Below are 14,908 nucleotides of genomic sequence, written 5' to 3' on the forward strand. Positions count from 1 at the left end.
TTTCACAGCTGGGGTTCCTTTCTGCTGAGAAAGGCCATCGTAGTCTAACCGCAAAACACCTACCTATATTATTTTCATCAATAAATCTGTTGACTCTACTAGGTATGTAACACACAATAACTTAAACTTTATTATACTTGGTTGGTTGGTTAATAATGCAAATTTTCATGTCAGTTTTAAATTACTGTACATGCATAACTTGCACAGATTTACATATATCACTAGCCAATACCAGTGTTAGCTGGTGAAATATAGGATCTACTAAAATAAACTGACTAAAACTGAATAACAATGTGTTATGAAAGCCAGTACTGACTATGTAGATTGTATATCAAGCCTTGTTTGCCACACATGAATGCAATAATGCTTTTTTTGATAGTTAGTATACAGTATACAAATTAAACACACATATCTTTGAACTTTAGAAACATTCAGCAGCCATCTTTCATAAATCAGCCAACCTCTACCATTCAGTCAGGCAGATCTGGGTGAGATCTGCCTGTTTCTAATCTGTGATATCAGACCAACCTTATAGCTGTTTCCTTCTTCAGCATACAGACGTAAACCTGAAATTCAAAAATTACCTTCAGTGTCACTTAGTCCTTCTACTGAAATACACATATTCACATCATATTTTGAAATTACACAAGTGTTGCCACGTGAGTTCTTGAGGACACCTCAGCTATCTTTCACTCAGGTTTTTCTCAGTGGGTGAATGCCATAGGCATTCAACCTTTTGTGTTCCTGTTGCCCTATATTTTTAATCTTCTTATTATTCTAGTTGCTCCGTTCTTTGTCCTTTGACTACTCCCACAGTTCTCAGGCTATTTTCACCATTCAAATTTTAAAAATTCTGCCATTTCTGTTCTTACCTGCTATATCTTTTGGTGTCGTTACTTTTGTACTTTTGAAAATATTAAGCTTTTTGTGCTGTTTTTTTGTCCCAATGACATGATTGGGACCAATTCGATCTGACTACTGACAGCATAATTTTATAAAGTACTATGATCACTTTCATGTTAACAGTATCTTCATAAACAACTGTGAACCATGGCCTTGTTGCCTTCCTATTCTATTTGCATTTATATTTTTATAGGAACATAAAAACTAAAACATTGGTGACTGAAGCATATATTGAGCTTGAATTACCTGGTATTGCAGTTGCAGTCAAGGGTCGTACTATAACGCCCTGGATAGGATACTGCAGAGGAGAATTAGGCAAAGCAAAAAGTAGCTTGGATTGTATTGAATTAGTCCTGTTGAGGAGATGGAATTGGGAAAAATTACACAAAAGAATTTTGAGTACTCAGTAACACACACACACACACTTTAAATTATTTTATTACTGAACTGTAAGTCTAACAGTTCCCGGAAAGCTCCCACTCATACATCCATCTTCTACCTGGCTTTGTATTGCTGGAACTCTTTAGCTCGTCGCTGCATTAATTCCTCATACTGGTCTTCTGGGATGCGGTCTTTGAGGATTGTAGAGCCATCAGGACAAGTGCATGGACCAGGTAAACGGTGTTGTGTGGGCAAAGATGACTTATAAATTAGAGAACCTGAAGAGTGCCTGTAATATGGAAGTCCTGAAGAGTCACAATTCAACATCAACATTTAAATGAACTACTACAGTCAAGTATAAAAGAAAGTATATCCTTATGTAATGTGATCCTTATGGCAGCCTCAGCATGGCCATCCTTTTCATCATTGGATTCCTTCTCATCAGTCATTTCTTGGTTTAAATTGCATGGATTATATTCCACCTTCAGATGCAGACAATTTCTCCTCTATCATCAGGGCTCAAACAAAGTACTTACGTTTACCTAATCAGGGCTCTAGAGTGCGACCAAATTTTTCAGTGGTGTGACTAAAAAAAAATATTTGGTTGCACCTGTGCAAAAAAAAAAAAATCTGCAACCTTCCCTGTGGTCAACAACAGACACACATTTTGCCCCTATCGTGGACTAAACTAATCAGAGATAGTATGGGCGGGACCTCTCTGATTGGCGGTGGTCCAGTTGAAAGTGCAGGTGGAAGTGGGAGGTGAGTAGCTTGAATAAAGCGATATCAATTCATTAAATCCTGAATCGACTTTTAAATATAACTGTGTTTTGCCAGAAACGCCAGATTCTCAGATTAAAGCTCACAAAACCATTTCAACAACAACCAAACAGCAGATGAGAGCAGGTACACGGACTCCACACAAAGATGTAAACACAGAGCGGACCGACGCATCAGAATCAACTTCGTCTTTCTCGGCTTTCTCACCCGACGGCCCGTAGACGGACACGCTGTCAGAGCTTAACGATCCTGATGCGTCCGGTCCGCGCTGTGATTACGTCTTTTTGCGCTGATTCTGAGCTGCAGGTTTTGTTTCTCTCCAACCAAAATTCCCCAGCCAGCAGCAAAAGAAGCAGCAAACTACGCTTCACATTTGATCAATGTCGTCATGAATTTTGCTGTTTTGCTTCCATGACTATTAAAATCACACTTCATGCACAGCTAGCTCTCTCTCTCTCTCTGTACTTCAAGAACAGTTTCCCGTCTCCAATCTCTGTTTTCTGTATTATTCATTCACTTATTACCCACCAGTCTACCGTTGTTTACAGCGCTGTGGCTGCTGTCTTTTTCTTTTCTTTTTCTTTTTTTCACTTAAATGACCTCGGACAAGAAAGCCTATTTTTTCTGTTGTTCAATACTGAAGAAATTTAAACTTCATATGCAGAACATTGTAGAATATTTTTAAGGTTATCTGCTATAAAAAGCCAGACCAGGAAAATCTCCTTCATGTTTTTCTGTTTTATTCTCAGTTACTTTCACACAAAGGCATCTGCTGTGATGTTCACAATTCTGATGAAGTCAGTACTGATAAATGATCAGAATTATAATATTTCTGACTGTCTGAGGCTAAGCTGAATCGAATCAGGACTTTGAAAACCAGAATCGAATGAATTATAGAAATCAGTGATGATACCCAGCCCTAGTGAGCAGCCTAGGCACGACAGAAGTGGATGTAGCTGTAATAGGAAAAGAACTATTGCTAACTTTTCTGTTAAGTTAAGGCCTGATCCTTCTGAAATTCATAGCCAGTGCTCTGACACGGTGTCATCAATCGTTGAATGCTGAAAAAGCACAATGTATCCAGAAAAACACATTATATCATATAAATTATTATAAAATTTGTTTGCGCCTAACTTTTGTGCCGGTACGCCTAACTTTTTAAAGTTAGTCTAGAGCCCTTCTAATGCATCCCCACCATCAGTTTCCTGGCCTGTCTCCTCCTCACCAGTGTAGTGATCAAATACATAGTAAAGAGCTTCACTTAGGTTATATATCGCCTTGTCATGGTGCTGACACCCAGTGACCTGTGAGCAAGGCCTCAAAAAAGCATTGTACACCAAATCTATGAGAAATGTTCAATGATACAATGATACTGCCAACAGAGGAGTCGTTCTCTTGGAAGTGAGGCTCTATTGGGCAAACATTTCCAGAGTAGTTGCTAGGGAACCCATTGTGTGTGTGTGTGTGTGTGTGTGTGTGTGTGTGTGTGTGTGTGTGTGTGTGTGTGTGTGTGTGTGTGTGTGTGTGTTGTTTAACAGCCATCTGAACTCAGTTATTTACACTAATTGTTGTCTCCACCATTCATTTCTAGTGATTGGTCATTATTGACCGGAAACAGTAAGTGTACAATTGTTGAATAAAATGAATTAGAGATCATTCACGAATCTCCCAGAATATTTCTAAACATATATGCAGTTCTCTCTACAATGATCGTGATAAAGACACTATCAAAAAATACATCCATCCATTTGCTTCCGCTTATCCTTTTCAGGGTCGCGGGTGGCACTGGAGCCAATCCCAGCTGTCATAGGGCAAGAGGCAGAGTACACCCTGGACAGGTCGCCAGTCTGTCACAGGGCTAACACACAAGGACAGACAACTGTTCGCACTTAAATTCACTCCCACATTCACAACTATGGACAATTTAGATTGTTCAGTTAACCTATCCCCACAAACTGCACGTCTTTGGACTGTGGGAGGAAACCATAGGCATTCCCCCTGGGAGAACCAACACAAACAAGGGGAGAACGGCCTGATGGTGGAATTGAACTCAGGACCCTCTTGCTGTGAGGAAACAGCACTAACCACTGTGCCACCGTGCTGACCCCACTATCAAATAATCAATACATAATTGACGTGCAGACTATCAGGGTTTTACAAATCTTGTGCACTGGTCATTTTCAGCACAGCACTGTTTTAGCTACATCAGTTTATCCTTCTCACTCAGTTGCTTCAGTCTATTTGCCATGAAAAGAAAAATGTGTACCGTACATATCATATTTTTATGTCCACACACACACACACACACACACCACAAGGATACAGGAATACTTTACCTTTGTTTTTTGTAGGCTAGCGCACTTGTCCCATCACACAAATTCCCGAAATAGAATGCAAAAATAATGATCAGCACGCCGACAACAGCAATCACAAAAAGCTTTGAGCTTGTATAGGCGGACATCTGTCGATACACACAAACACACATTATAGTAGATTAATTAACAAAGGCAAAATCTTTACCATCTAAATAGTTACATTTTGCAAATCAGTCATATAAAACATGTTATGTCTTGACTCACATCTTAGATATGATTGAACATGTATAAAATGAACAAAAACTTTCTTTTTTTTACATTTTTACTTTTTTTTGCCTCTGTAAAAAATTCATCCTGCCTTTCATGTCTCTCAGTTGAAGCTCTGTGTGTTATTACCAAAAAGTAATTTCCAGTACTTGCCAGAAATATTTAAGCTGTTGTAAATCACTTGTCAACATTTTGATGTCTTTTATTTATTCGGGTGAACAGTCTCATTTACATTAGAAATGTGTTTTTGAAGAGTCAGCTGACCAAGGGGCCAGCAGAAATTGAAGAATAATATAGCAGTAGCATAATGATAGTGGGCAGAAAAGACCCAAATGAATAAAATTTAGACACAATATCATGGAATCATAAAGATACTTGCGACACAAGTTATTTCTTTATTTTATATATAAGCCTTTTGTAAAGTCAATTATCTACAATCGGTTTACCAATATAAAAAGATATATTACACATAAAAAAAACCCCAGAAAAACAGAAACACTGGAAAACACATTTTGACAGTTTATTGCCTGTATCTTTCAATACTATAAGTCCTTTTGGCTGCCAAGGGGCTCATGGGATTGAAAGAGATTAGTCCATTAGTCCAGGCAGTATGTCAGAATTAGCGCCATCTGCCTGTGTTCAGACAGACTGCAATTTTAAGGCGCAATTCATTTTTGCTTTGTCTGTTTGAAAATAAATAACTGCAATAATTTCAACTAAAAGAATGTTGTTTTTATCATTGCAAACTAGCTCTGCACAAGTAGGATCAAAATGATTATTTTGGAAAAATATTGAGATCAGAATACTTAATTATGTGGATGCTTTAAGCATCCACACTATTGAGTTCCTGTTTCTCTTTATTGTGTGGATGCTTTAAGCATCCACACTATTGAGTTCCTCTTGGGACTTCCGTACACTTTTTGGCACTTAACTACTTCCACAATTTTCAGCCGGTTTTCACCGTTCAAATTTTAAACTATTCTGCTATTTCTGCTAATGATGGCTGTGTCTTTTGGTATTTTTCACTATTATACTTTTTAAAATATTAAGCTTAATTTGTCCCATTGAAATGAATGGGAAACTTCTGCAATTCTGCTAAAATTTTCTTGTTTTTGAAACTTAACTACTTCCTCATATTTTCACGTAGAACAACCATTCAAACCTCAAAATGTTCTCAAATTATTGGGCTATTCAGGTATAAATCAGCTTTTTCAAATCTTTTGGCTTTTCTAACCCTCTGTCAGCCAAGTGGAAGCTAAATTGGGTAGTCTTTTAGCATAAATTCATATGTAAATTAGGTCGTTACCTGAGAAGTGGGGGAGTGGGGGTGTGTGAATGATTGCTGATTTCTAACTGCCAACTGCCTTTTTGTTTGTGTGTGGTGGTCAGGAACTGCTAAAAGCTGTGAACTTCCTTTTGTGTTGAGGTGGATGCAATTGTCATCTTGCAATGGGGGGGGGGGGGGGGGTTACTAGGGTTCCATCACTACATGACTGCTGGTCAGCAAACCTGGGAAACCCACAGATCATTGGAACTATGCCACAAAACCGCTTCCAAGACATCATGCAACATCTACGCTTTGATGACAGGTCCCCAACAAAGGACATACACGCATGTGTGTTGATTGTGTCCTTGGGCAAGATACTTCACCCGTTGCCTACTGGTGGTGGTCAGAGGGCCCGGTGGCGCCAGTGTCCGGCAGCCTCGCCTCTGTCAGTGCGCCCCAGGGTGGCTGTGGCTACAATGTAGCTGCCATCACCAGTGTGTGAATGTGTGTGTGAATGGGTGGATGACTGGATATGTAAAGCGCTTTGGGGTCCTTAGGGACTAGTAAAGCGCTATATAAATACAGGCCATTTACAGGCCATTTGATTTCTCCCTAAGATGGCAAACTGAAAAACTCCAAGTTGGTGACTTTTGGAGATTTATTTCCCTGGATGATTGAGAATGCATCAAGACGAAAACAAAAGGAAGTTCACAGCTTTTAGCAGCTCCCCCACCCCCTCATTCACACACCCCCACTCCCCTCCCTCCAGAATTCCCAGGTAACAACCTAATTTACATATGAATGACTAGCCAATTTAGCTTCCACTTGGCTGAAGCTAAAGCCTAGCTAAAAGCCATTTGGCTGGTAGGAGGGTTTTAAAGGTAGAAAAGCCAACTGGCTGCTCTCTGGGGCTCTAAGTGTTTTTAAAGTTTTCAGTTTCAAAATTGTGATTTTTCACAAAATACATGGGTTGTTATGGTTGCTATGCACTTGGCTTCCAGTGTGCCACTGAAGGTTTTGCAGTCTTCTCTTCATGTCCGAATAACTTCTTACTACTTGCTCAATTTTCACTCAACTTCCGCAAATTATACATCAAAACGTAGGTATTTTTGCTGGCTTTCCGTAAATGTCACTGTCATTGTTGTGGGATTTATAGAATTTTGGCAAATCTCCTCAGACCAACACAAAGTCGCAAAACTCTCCATAGAAAGTCAATGGAGAGCTTGTTCAAAATCACCGCTTGATTTCTGTAATGACAGGCATATTCGAATCGTCATATCTCCTTAACGAAGCAAAGTTAAGACATAAGGCTTGTCCCAGTATATCTTCAGACACTCCTGACGCTCACAATTTAAGAATTGTTTTCTCACCTATTACTGTTCTGAAATGAGTTAGACTTGTTTGACGGTAGGAAATTCGTCCTTCGCTCAGATTTCGTCAGATTTCAAACTCTGGAAATGAACCACTTTTTTCTCTCGTCATGTCCTTTTAATGGATTTCCACAGAGACCTGAAAATTTCCATGACTGCTCACCAAAGCTTGCTGTCTCTTACGGTGAAAGAATGATATTGATAGGGAAGTCGTCATTATGAGAAAGAGACTACAAAGTTCTTCTAAGTTCTTACATTTTAGCAAAGTTCTTACAATTTCTGCAACTTTTCAGCTTTTTCAGCTAGTTTTTGATACAGCTTCAGCTTTAAAGCATCCACACTGCATTTTCGCAGGAAATGCAAATTTTTCTAGTTTATTTTCCATGAGTCACCTTGGCACAGGTAGTCTCACTGCAAGTTAGGTATGTGCCAGTCTTACCAAGTTTTACACGACGCTCAACCCAGACCTGTTTAAGAGTTCTTAATTTTATTATGCTTTTTACGAGGGAAACTGGTTGGTTTTTCCACCTCTTATATGTGGTTAGAGGACACACGCGCGCGCACACACACACACACACCTGTAAGGCAGTTTTGAATAGGAGATTACAATGTAATCCTATATCTTCAGTGACTGAAAAAACAAGTATTTGCTAAAGAGGTGTGCCTTTTTTTGTTCTTGTTAATACGTTTCTGTATGCACTCATAAGAAAACATATGGAGACCCACAGGCTTTAACCATCTGAAATCTTTTTAAAAATACTCTAAGAAATATATAAAATATTCCAAGTCTCCACAGATGAGGGAAACAATAATGATCAAAATAATTTACACACAACAAAAACTATTTACAGTTTTACTTTTTTCTGTGCTCAGAAAAAAAATGTGTGCTTTGACCCAAAACATTTAAAGCACACCATGATATTAAGGTAAAAAAAAAAGAAGACTTTCATTGGCTGCATATTTAAAGACAGAGTACAGTTACCTGGAGTAAGATTATTCATATGACATAACGATCCAGAAATTTAGTTTTAAGGTGAAACCTCAGGGGAGAGCCACTACCTCTTGCTTGCCTCAGTGATACAACGTTTTATGTGTAGAGTTGGTCAATCAGCATTTTCTGAAGCTTGTTTTGACCATGTTTACGTGCCAAAAAGCCTGAACACATGGGTTAAATAGCTGTCCAGCAGGTGTACCTAATAAAGTATATAAATATAAAAGTATGGGCTTCTTTCCCTTTTTGTGGTAAAGGACTATTTACTTCAAAGACAAACTTCCTTGACAGGTGCATGATTAAACAAAACTAATGAATACCTACAGCGCCAGAATCAGAAAGTATCAGAAAATTTTAAATTACATAACTTATTTATGTAATTGCAAAGATATTGGGTTTTTATATTTGAGTATGTCAAAAGTATAGATAATAGCTCATTTCCTACCTCTTCTTCCTGCTGTTTATGGAGCTACAATAAGAAAAAGTGATGAGCGAGCAATGAAAAGCCGTTCTTGAAAAACTTGAACAACTTGAATGTAATTGTTGATAAGTTTGTACACTATAAAAGGTGCGGTGTTCTTCTTTTCAGGTAAATGATGTCACAGAAGACAATATAGTGTTACGATGTGGTACGATAAGGAGGCGGAACCACTGAGCAAGGTTAAAAACAGCAGAATAAAAGCTCAACCAACTGTTCTGATACACCCACACAGCTCCATGCTTTAAAAAACATGGTGAAAAAACCCAAACAACAAAACCAAAGTCTGAATATATGTCATTTACCTTTTCTTGTTGTTTTAGATAATTTGTGGATTTTGGTCCTTGTGTAGCAGTATGTAGTATGTGCATGCACGAAGAATAGCAGTACAAATAAGCAGATATTTCTCTCTCAAAACATTTAGGTACATAAAGGTAGTTTTCAGCATAACCAGTTTTCATTGTAGCCAACAGCTTTTTTTTTGAGTCAGGCGTCAGTTGTTCCCCTGACAGTGTGACAGTACAGCTAATTTGACTAGATGGCTATGTGAAATTTACAGGTCCTTTGATGCAACAGTAAACACGAAAGACTGGAAAACTCAGCATAAACACTCAGAAATTAAAGTACAGAAATGTACCTATAGCGGTACAATGTCACTAGGGTGGTACCCTCTAAGGTACCGTTCTGTAGCCTAAACTGTGGGTACTGATTTGTACCCTTGTAATTTGTACTTTTTACATGTCAAACCTGTACTTTAAAGGGCAAAGTTGTACCCTTAGTATAAAGTACAAAAAAGAACCCTTAAAAGGGACAAAAATGTCTTTCTAAAGGTTCAGTATCTACACACAGATTTCCTATATTTTCCCTCTCAAGATTTGAAAAATTGAAGATACAAAGTCAAAAGTACTTGTCACATTTATTACCTTCTTAAATACATTGCTTATCTGTTACATGCAAACTGTTATCAACAGAGTATGTGTCATAGGCTGCAACATCAATTTAATATGTTGGCATTAGTACATTTGGCTCAATGCTTACATACATGTGTAAAAAGGAAAATGTACGAGCTGTGAAAACTGTTTCTGAAAGAATGACGAGTAGACTGATATGAAATATTCCTTTATTGGAATAGCCTTAAACAGGCTGACTTCTGCTAAATGGATCAAACTGGGCAGAAAGTATACAAACACATAACACTAAAGCATCTTTCTTTCAGCTTAACGAGTGAACCGTCAGCTCGTTCAAACACACTTTAAAGTTCATTTGGCTCGACACCACCGAACAGAGGCAGCAATATAACATAGCTAACATCAACATTGCAGTGAATCCTGCTTATGCCGTGATATTCAGGACTGCAAACCAAGCAGCATCACTGACTTTCAGCCTGTTGTGTTTGTGGATATATGCCTGACTTTAATTATCCACAAAATCATCACATTCTCTGTAAGATTAATGTCAACTATTGAAGTGCATATATTTTAAAGTAAAGGCTTTAAAACCAAGTTAATGCACAAAGTTCTAACATCACTAACATCACATAACTTTGCCAACATGTGGCCAACAGTAATGTTTTAATGTTCTTCATTATTAAACATTTGCACATAAATAAGTGACACAATATTCAGTACTTACTTTTAAGAGTTTACTCTTCGGCCGCTCCGCTTCAGCCATCCGCCGTATTTTTCTGAAAAATAATCCACACCCACCGCCAAGCTATGAAGTCTGGGATATGTTGGGCCATGGAGTCTACACTGACCCATCCTTCTAATCCAGGGAAATAAAGGACGCATCTGAGGGCCGCATTTCAAGCAGCCTTTGAATTGGGACAGCCTTCGTCGTGTCGCTGTGTGACGTAATGGGCCTTAAAATGCAGCCTAAGAAAGCGAGAAGTCGGAAGTAAGAAAGTAAGAAGTGAGAATACAAGGACGTAAAAAAGCAAGTAAGACTCAAGTCTTTTGCAGACTCCAAGAGGTTTTCTTCCAAGATTGCCCTGTATTTGGCTCCATCCATCTTCCCATCAACTCTGACCAGCTTCCCTGTCCCTGCTGAAGAGAAGCACCCCCAGAGCCTGATGCTGCCACCACCATATTTGACAGTGGGGATGGTGTGTTCAGAGTGATGTGCAGTGTTAGTTTTCCACCACACATAGCGTTTTGCATTTTGGCCAAAAAGTTCCATTTTGGTCTCATCTGACCAGAGCACCTTCTTCCACATGTTTGCTGTGTCCCCCACATGGCTTGTGGCAAACTGCAAATGGGACTTCTTATGGTTTTCTGTTAACAATGGCTTTCTTCTTGCCGCTCTTCCATAAAGGCCAACTTTGTGCAGTGCACGACTAATAGTTGTCCTATGTACAGATTCCCCCACCTGAGCTGTAGATCTCTGCAGCTCGTCCACAGTCACCATGGGCCTCTTGGCTGCAGTTCTGATCAGCGCTCTCCTTGTTCGGCCTGTGAGTTTAGGTGGACGGCCTTGTCTTGGTAGGTTCACAGTTGTGCCATACTCCTTCCATTTCTGAATGATCGCTTGAACAGTGCTCCGTGGGATGTTCAAGGCTTGGGAAATCTTTTTGTAGCCTAAGCCTGCTTTAAATTTCTCAATAACTTTATCCCTGACCTGTCTGGTGTGTTCTTTGGACTTCATGGTGTTGTTGCTCCCAATATTCTCTTAGACAACCTCTGAGGCCGTCACAGAGCAGCTGTATTTGTACTGACATTAGATCATACTCGGGTGCACACTATTTAGTCATTAGCAATGTCTATGGACAACTGACTGCACTCAGACCAAAGTGGGCTGAATAATTACGCACAACCCACTTTGCAGTTATTTATTTGTAAAAAATGTTTGGAATCATGTATGATTTTTGTTCCACTTCTCACATGTACACCACTTTGTATTGGTGTTTGTAATGCACCGTAAAAAAAAATCCTAAAATTACAGTGATATTCCAGCACCTGGGGTGCCAAAATAATACCAGAAAATAACAGAAAATAACTTTCTCATGACAATACGGTTATTTTCAGTAATGACAATACAGTTTGTTGCCCTAATTTTACATGGGATTTTGCCTTTTTCAAGTGCTTTTAAACATTAAATTAGGAACATTTTAATGTGATTAAACAATGTAATTACCTATAAACAAAGTCAATGAATACGGCAATATGAATAATAATACTTAAATGTACAGAAATATACAGTTAACAGTTGGTTTAAATAATAATGGATTGCATTCATATAGAACTTTTTGAGACCCTCAAAGCACTTTACAATTCCACTCTATAATTCCCCTCTGGCCAAAGACCGAGAGTTTCCGAGCCTGGGGTCGAACCGGCAACCTTCTGATTACAAGGCGAATTGCCAACTCTTGAGCCACGCTAGGCAAACTTGAACAGCAGTGGTTTTACATTAACTTTTATATTAACTTCTCAAATTGAGTGGTTCTGGGCCAGTTTGTTTGTTTCTTTCTTTCTTTCTTTTGATCCCACATGCTCCAAAATCCAGTGTTTGTTTTATTAAACAGAGTTCAAGGACTCAAAAATGGCCATCTTGGCGGTTCTGGTCTGGACAATTTAAGTAGAAAACTGAAACATTTTCTTATTTCTTTTTTTTTTTTTGCCGAAAAAGTGGATGTATTTTAAATTTTACAATCCATTTTTTTCCTAAACTAATGGCACCTAGTTTAGGAACTAGGTTTGATGAGATTAAAAGCCGCTCTGAAAAAAAATGTCACTGCTTTAAAATAAAACACTGTAAACAAAAATTCCTGTGCTTGGACTTTAATTTTTATGTTTTGGTGACATAAATTATAAGACTCTTTCTCTGTGGTGCCATCCGTTCAGTGTGCTTAACATGGTGCTGAATTAAGTAACACACCGTTTTAACTGGTTATCTTCACTAATTTTATGTGTCATGTTTTATCAGTTCAGACAAAACTATCGTTAGGCTTTATGGAGTGCCAGGACTGCCATAATGAATTAATTATATACACCATTAAATAATTAATTAAATGTGGTAATAATTAATTAAAATTGGAATTAATTGATTAAATAAATAGTTATGACACATGTAATTAATTAATTATTGACACATTTAATTAATTATTTATGCGCCTGGCTCTCATCATGAAATAATTTTATCCATATAGGCTCACCTGTATTTTAGAATAGAATAATCCTTTAATTGTCCCACAAGGAGAAATTTGGGTGTAATAACAGCAAGAAAAACACATATACAAAGAAACATTACACAAGACACAGAACAGAAACATACACAATTTTTACATGCAGTGGGGCAAAAAAGTATTTAGTCAGCCACCGATTGTGCAAGTTCCCCCACCTAAAATGATGACAGAGGTCAGTAATTTGCACCAGAGGTACACTTCAACTGTGAGAGACAGAATGTGAAAAAAAAAATCCATGAATACACATGGTAGGATTTGTAAAGAATTTATTCGTAAATTAGGGTGGAAAATAAGTATTTGGTCAATAACAAAAATACAACTCAATACTTTGTAACATAACATACATCTTCTGTAGAAATTTACATACCTTGTTGGGAGGAATAAGATCAAAATGTTCCCACACAGGGGAGGACATCCTCCTCTTCTTAGCTGGCTCCATTCTCTCCTCACTCTCATAAACCTCCAAACTCTCACTAACCGCAACTCTCCATCAAACACCCACATTTTGAATGCAGTCTGAGGGGTTTATATCTGTCATAGCTCGCGGCAAAGTTCGAACCACTTCCTGAACCAGTCACGTGGTACAGCCGGGCAGCGAGGCTTCGGACTTCATCATTTTCAGCTCCTCCCATAAATGAAGCAACCTGTGAATCACTCAAAGACTGCCAAAGCGCTCTCATGCACAACTGGCTGAAATGCATTTAGATCATGTAAGGGCATGTTTGCTGTGTGTGTGTGTGCCCAGGCCGGTTGAATGTTTGTGTTTCATTTTCTGAAGCTTGTTTTGACCATGTTTACGTGCCAAAAAGCCTGAACACATGGGTTAAATAGCTGTCCAGCAGGTGTACCTAATAAAGTATATAAATATAAAAGTATGGGCTTCTTTCCCTTTTTGTGGTAAAGGACTATTTACTTCAAAGACAAACTTCCTTGACAGGTGCATGATTAAACAAAACTAATGAATACCTACAGCGCCAGAATCAGAAAGTATCAGAAAATTTTAAATTACATAACTTATTTATGTAATTGCAAAGATATTGGGTTTTTATATTTGAGTATGTCAAAAGTATAGATAATAGCTCATTTCCTACCTCTTCTTCCTGCTGTTTATGGAGCTACAATAAGAAAAAGTGATGAGCGAGCAATGAAAAGCCGTTCTTGAAAAACTTGAACAACTTGAATGTAATTGTTGATAAGTTTGTACACTATAAAAGGTGCGGTGTTCTTCTTTTCAGGTAAATGATGTCACAGAAGACAATATAGTGTTACGATGTGGTACGATAAGGAGGCGGAACCACTGAGCAAGGTTAAAAACAGCAGAATAAAAGCTCAACCAACTGTTCTGATACACCCACACAGCTCCATGCTTTAAAAAACATGGTGAAAAAACCCAAACAACAAAACCAAAGTCTGAATATATGTCATTTACCTTTTCTTGTTGTTTTAGATAATTTGTGGATTTTGGTCCTTGTGTAGCAGTATGTAGTATGTGCATGCACGAAGAATAGCAGTACAAATAAGCAGATATTTCTCTCTCAAAACATTTAGGTACATAAAGGTAGTTTTCAGCATAACCAGTTTTCATTGTAGCCAACAGCTTTTTTTTTGAGTCAGGCGTCAGTTGTTCCCCTGACAGTGTGACAGTACAGCTAATTTGACTAGATGGCTATGTGAAATTTACAGGTCCTTTGATGCAACAGTAAACACGAAAGACTGGAAAACTCAGCATAAACACTCAGAAATTAAAGTACAGAAATGTACCTATAGCGGTACAATGTCACTAGGGTGGTACCCTCTAAGGTACCGTTCTGTAGCCTAAACTGTGGGTACTGATTTGTACCCTTGTAATTTGTACTTTTTACATGTCAAACCTGTACTTTAAAGGGCAAAGTTGTACCCTTAGTATAAAGTACAAAAAAGAACCCTTAAAAGGGACAAAAATGTCTTTCTAAAGGTTCAGTATCTACACACAGATT

At 38.3% G+C, this 14,908-nt stretch overlaps 1 protein-coding gene across 3 annotated transcripts in view; it reads right to left on the reverse strand.

Annotated features, from left to right (window-relative positions):
* Positions 1–13,788, reverse strand: part of LOC309693835 (beta-1,4 N-acetylgalactosaminyltransferase 2-like) — a 45,590-nt gene extending 31,802 nt beyond the window's left edge. Inside the window, exons 1-5 of one of the 3 annotated variants that reach the window (XM_082513407.1) lie at positions 13,300–13,788; positions 4,401–4,525; positions 1,403–1,573; positions 1,150–1,256; positions 529–566 (exon numbers count right to left, since the gene is read on the reverse strand). In XM_082513407.1, coding sequence (XP_082369533.1) covers positions 529–566; positions 1,150–1,256; positions 1,403–1,573; positions 4,401–4,525; positions 13,300–13,371 — 513 coding nt within the window. In that variant the 5' untranslated portion in view covers positions 13,372–13,788. Of the gene's footprint in view, positions 1–528; positions 567–1,149; positions 1,257–1,402; positions 1,574–4,400; positions 4,526–8,719; positions 8,862–9,057; positions 9,139–13,299 lie in introns of those variants that run through there. The other 2 variants (XM_082513408.1, XM_082513409.1) reach the window with 2 other exon arrangements.
* Positions 13,789–14,908: the final 1,120 nt, after the last annotated feature.

Source organism: Aulonocara stuartgranti (assembly GCF_965226115.1).
Source record: "Aulonocara stuartgranti genome assembly, chromosome: 3".
Taxonomy (NCBI): domain Eukaryota; kingdom Metazoa; phylum Chordata; class Actinopteri; order Cichliformes; family Cichlidae; genus Aulonocara; species Aulonocara stuartgranti.